Here is a 5544-nt window from a genome sequence, read left to right as displayed (position 1 = left end):
ATGAAACTGAAACTGTTAAAAAATATTGGCAGTCTAATATGCCATATGGGAGATTATATGGACTGGTTTTGTTATCAACTGACACAAATATGAATGGTATTTGACTATACAAATTTATTTAATAGTTTTGTAGGAAAAATGTTAAACAAAACTGTATTTCAGTGTTTTAAATTTATTGTAACAGTTGATTGCCTCCATTATCTTATGAAAATTGAATTTATTATGAAAATTGAATTTATTTTGTACTTTTATTAGCTTAACGTAATGTATAACATTCTTCCGGCCCTGGAATGAGCAAATCTACATGAATTCTAAAAGAGACAAGATCTGCATCATTTCTGTATATAATGACATTGATTTAATCTGCTCGAAAAATTATAATAAATTATTTGAATTACCCCGTTTTTTTTGTATTTTATCAAATTACACTTTTATATATAAGAAAACAAACAATAGATGATGGTAGTTATAATAACGATTTATGAGATAGAGGTTGTCATCATATTTAGAAGGTGACGTCAGGAACAATCCCGAGTTCCTTAAAAGCGGCGGGACATTCAGCTGACGGCGTCTTAACCATGAAACCGAGAGGGTTAACGATACGTGTCTCATGAGAGACGATACCGTCATTTGCCGTCAGGCTAACCTTAGCGGCGTTGCGTAAGTAAGCATCTTGGCTGACGTCACTGCAAGCACTGTCAGGTGATTGGAGGAGAACGAGCTCGCAGACTTCTTCCTCGTGGTCACCGGTCACTTCCATCGTGTAGCTGCCTGATTTGTCAGTCACGGCTTCCTTTGTCAACGCCACGGTTCCGTTTGTTCTGCTCCTGCACTCTAGCTTCACTTTTGCTCCTTCACCCACCAAATCAAAAACGAAAGAAAAATTACAATTGGAATAGGAAGAAAAGGACACATATTCTTGTTACTAATTATTAATAGTTTTATTATTATCAAAGAGTATCTACACTGAAGTCCAGCTAATCTTCAAGAAGACATTATCAACACTTTTTCGAGCCTCAAATTTGTAATGAAATCTTCGGCTTAGAAACATCAATTTTTTTAGCAGAAAATTGTATCCATGACTAACGAGTTTATACATTGCCCCAAAGCACCCTTTAAACTAAATCTAATATATTTTACTATTTTTTCCTTAAAATAAAAATAAAATTTACTCATGCATCTACGATGACATTCATCTATTTTTTACTATAAATATAGAATAATTTTAGAGGAAAAAATAAAAGTGGACTGAAGTGAATATGTTTCTAGATAATATTTATAGGCAAATATATACATGAGTTGGAAACATTACCACTAAGCTTTACTATTTGGCTATTGTTATTACTTTTTAGATTTTCGACTAATACTATAAGCATGTGTAATGTGCATACCTTCAAGGAATTTGCTAAGACGGGTAACGAACTGGACACGGCATGTGTCACAGTAAACCGATCCCTGAATTTTGAAACTGTCAAAATCATCGGCGTCGGCCATAGCCTTGCCGGCTAGAGACGACAGGCACAAGGCCGAGACAAAGAAGAAGATGGCCTTGGTCGCCATTTGATTGAATATGTTACAAGATTTGTCTTTCTTCTCCTTTTGAAACGTTTTCTTTGTTGAGATTAGAGAAGAGGACAACTTATTCACAAGCGCCACAAAGTTCGGTTTTATACAATTAAAAACTCATTTGTTATTTTTAGCTAAATTTGTAAAAAACCATTTATTTGGTAAATTAACTAATTTTTTTCTTTAATAAAAGTGAGTTTGTTAATTCTTTTTAATTATAGCCTTTAGTTTCCAAATGCGTGTTTCTTTGGACTGGACTTCCGGTCTTTTCTCCCCTTGGTTCTTCCCCTAAAATTAGAAATAAACAAAAATGATAATATGTTCACTATGTTAGGATTTAAAATACTTTAAATTATTAAGCTAATAATGAACTTTTATTAGATTTATAACAAAAAAACTAACAAATGAGAATGACATGTTCACTATAGTTTAATCGGCTCTTTATGGAGCTGGAAAGCCGGATTAACCCACGCTCCACAGCTGCATTGCATCCTAGCCCGGTTGAAATAACCTAACCGGGCGTTACATCCCAAACAAAGAAGCTTCTCTTCAACAAACCCATCATGAACTGCAAAAATTCAAACAGCATGTTAAGATCAATTATAAAGATTCTTGTTGAGATAAAAAAAAACATGTTTTTAAAGATTATCTCACTAGTTTGCATCCATTTCATAAGCTGGACAAAGATGGAAGAGCACTGAACTCGTTCAGCAGAGTTTCTATTGGGTTTGTGATTTAGCTCGATAGGAACTGCTGAAGGTTTACATCCTAGTAGGCCGGCTTCGGAATCTCAAGCGCATATTTGCACTGTGAAAGACTAAACCTACCAGGACCACGACATACCTTGATTCCTAAGAAGTACTTCAGATTTCCAAGGTCCTTCATATGGAAACAATCATTGAGATGAGTTTTGAAACGATCAATCACCCGCAGATTATTTCCAGCGAGAATGAATTCATCCACATAGACAAGAATGTGTAAGATCGTTGCTCCCTTTTTGTATGAAAACAATGAGTAATCTTCTTTACTTTGTGTGAACCCGAACTGGCGAAGTGCTGCAGACAGTTTAGCGAACCAGCAGCGAGGTGAATGTTTCAGACCACAAAGCGATTTCCGAAGACGACATACCTTAGTTGAATCTGAAGACTTAAAGTCTGGTGGAAGTTTCATATAAACCTCTTCCTCAAGATCGCCATGCAAAAGTGCGTTATGGACATCCATTGGATGAACCTCCCAATCTTTTGCAGCTGCTATACTTAGTAGATAACGAACTGTTGTTATTTTCGCAACCAGAGCAAATGTCTCATTAAAATCAGTACCCTCTTTTTGCCGATTTCCACATACCACCAATCGAGCCTTGTAGCGTTCCAGTGTACCGTTAGCGCTCCATTTCAATTTGTCCACCCATTTGAAATTTATAGATCGCTTGCCTGGAGGTAGATCAGTAATATCCCATGTATGATTTTCCTCGGGAGCCTCAATCTCTTTCTGCATTGCTTCACACCATTCCTTAATACGAGCAGCATCTTTGAAATGCTTCGGTTCCGTACTGCCGAGCACCGCAGCCATGAAAGCGATGTAATTTCCTGAAAAACCAGAGTCAGTTAAACACTCGGCAATGGGATAGAGGTTCTTAACAGAAACCGTAGACGAGGAATTTGATAGAGAGAAACCAGGTGTGAGAGCGTGAGAAGATGAGGAGTGTACATGAGAAGTAACATAATCTTTCAACAGAACTGATGGCTTCTTAGGCCGATGTCCACAACCCAAAAGTTCTTGTGCAGGAGCTGTATCTGAAGTAGATTCAAGGTATTCATCATCAGCAGATATGTCAGGAGCTGAAACCATGGCGGTTCAACTGAAATTGGTGATGGATCAGCAGAAGGAGTGTCGGGGAATGTCTCAGTCAAAACAGTAGGCGTAAAAGGAGTCTGTACAGGTACAAACCAGTCAGCGTCGACTATCTCCAGAGAAGGTGTCTGCTTCTGTTGGGTGGCGTGCTTCATGTCCATGTAAGGAAACACATCTTCCTGAAACTGGACATCGCGGCTGACGAAGAACTTTCCAGTCTCGATATCATATAGACGCCAACCCTTCTTCCCATATGGATAGCCTACAAATACACATCTCTTGCTGCAAGTTCCAAACTTGTCTTTGTCGCGAGATCGAACATGAGCGTAACACAAACAGCCAAACGTACAAAGCATCTCGTACTTTGGCCAAGATCCAAAGAGTAGCTCGTATGGAGTCTTTCCTTGCAGAACAGAAGACGGCGTGCGATTGATCAGATGTGTGGCAGTCATAATACTCTCTCCCCAGAATTTAATTGGCATGTTACTCTTAAACAAACAGGCACGAGCGACGTTGAGAATGTGCCGATGTTTACGCTCGACTCTACCATTTTGTTGGGGAGTGTCAACACAAGACGTCTGATGCAGGATCCCGTTTTCTTGAAAGAAAGACGTGAGACACATAAATTCAGTCCCATTGTCACTTCTAAAAGCTTTAACCGGTTTTCCAAACTAGCGATCAGACATGGCACAAAAGTTACGAATCAAGTTTGAGACTTCAGACTTAGCCGTCATGAGATAAATCCACACCGTCCTAGAATAATCATCGACCAAGGTCAGAAAATAGATTGCACCACAAGTAGAAGGAGTTCTGTATGGACCCCTTACATCCGCATGAACAAGAGAAAAGCAATCCAAAGCTTTATTATTACTATCATTAAAAATCTCTCGTGTTTGTTTAGCACGAAAACAAATATCACAACTCTTGATCTCTCCCAATGCACTAGAGGATTGATCACATTCCGGTAAAGAAAGCAAAACACTAGCAGATGGGTGTCCTAATCTACACGATGCCACAAGACTCCAGACGACTTGACCACTTTCGAGATCTTGTGCGCACGAGCAGCGAAGACACCCGTAAAATAGTACACTCCCTCACGCTCTTCACCCGCTCCAATCAAAGTCCTCGAAAAACGATCCTGCAAGAAGCATAAAGTGTCAGTAAAGATGGCTACACAGCCTGTCTGCTTCAACAACTTAGCCACAGAGATCAGAGTACAATCAAAATCGGGTACAAACAAAACATCATCGAGCAAATAGTTAGAGCCAAGTGGTAAAACACCACGTTTTGTTGCTCGAGAGCTATTCCCGTTAGGGAATTTGACAGGAGACGAGGAAATGTCCACCACATTTATCAGCAGAGACAAGTCTCCCGTCATATGTTTTACCCGACAACTTTTCTGAAGAGGTGTGTGGTCGCTGTGCCTGGAGGAGTTGAATCAACTGCGAAATTTGATCGTTGTTAGCGTCAGTGGATCCAACACGTGCACTGATACCATAAAATCTTGTATATTTCCTTACTACATTACGGAAAAAGTATATATACGACATAGTTTTCTATTTTTATAGGAGTGACGAACAAGTAACGTATCTACAAAATACTATTGACATATATCACAAACCCAATAGTTTCCGCTTATCTTCTTCCAAGCAAAGCATTCTTAGCCTTTCCCTGGTTTATGAGGGACTATGTCATCCTCAATAGCGACTATTCTTCTGCATTTCCTGCATCGATACATGACTTGAGGCTCCGGGAGAGACTCTTGTGAAGAAGAATTGGTCTCTGCCTCCTCCACTTGCAACTCAATCACAGCCTTGCTGCTCTCTACCTCCATGTGAAACTCAGTCATAGCTTGAATTGGATTGGGCCGTGGGCTTCGTTGTGTTTTGTATTTGTATGGATATTCTTTTTCTTTTTTGAAAATTATGATGCAGATATAGGCTACCGTAGTTTTCGTCGGTGCTAATCTTTCACTCGACTTCCCTAATCTCTGTGTTAATCATATGATTATTTTGGGGATTTATCTTTTCGGTTATACTATTCTCTTTCGTTGCTGTTAGGGTTTTAGGACTGTGGTTCTTTCGAGGTATAATAACGGAAGCTAGGGTTTCCATTGTTTGCTTGCGG

At 39.1% G+C, this 5544-nt stretch overlaps 1 protein-coding gene and 1 pseudogene across 1 annotated transcript; both read right to left on the bottom strand.

The window, feature by feature from the left end:
• Positions 1–364: 364 nt before the first annotated feature.
• On the bottom strand, positions 365–1744 carry LOC125600471 (pollen-specific protein-like At4g18596). Its single transcript, XM_048773176.1, has 2 exons — positions 1392–1744; positions 365–852 (listed from the first exon to the last, which is right to left on the bottom strand). Exons 1-2 carry the CDS (start codon positions 1558–1560, stop codon positions 506–508), a joined length of 516 nt encoding a protein of 171 aa, XP_048629133.1. The 5' UTR covers positions 1561–1744; the 3' UTR covers positions 365–505.
• A 244-nt stretch (positions 1745–1988) lies between these two features.
• On the bottom strand, positions 1989–5266 carry LOC106399158 (annotated as a pseudogene).
• Positions 5267–5544: the final 278 nt, after the last annotated feature.

The sequence above is a fragment of the Brassica napus genome, unplaced genomic scaffold (assembly GCF_020379485.1).
Source record: "Brassica napus cultivar Da-Ae unplaced genomic scaffold, Da-Ae ScsIHWf_2276;HRSCAF=2934, whole genome shotgun sequence".
NCBI classification, from domain to species: Eukaryota; Viridiplantae; Streptophyta; class Magnoliopsida; order Brassicales; family Brassicaceae; genus Brassica; species Brassica napus.
The sequence above is the reverse complement of the archived record's forward strand: the minus strand, read 5'-3'. Positions and strand labels throughout refer to the sequence as shown.

Excerpts from the sequence above, each read along its gene's own strand:
- LOC125600471 (XM_048773176.1), bottom strand. The coding sequence starts at position 1,560 with ATGGCGACCAAGGCCATCTTCTTCTTTGTCTCGGCCTTGTGCCTGTCG. Across the intron at positions 853-1,391 it reads TCTTAGCAAATTCCTTGAAG|GAGCAAAAGTGAAGCTAGAG; the intron begins GTATGCACATTA and ends TGGTGGGTGAAG.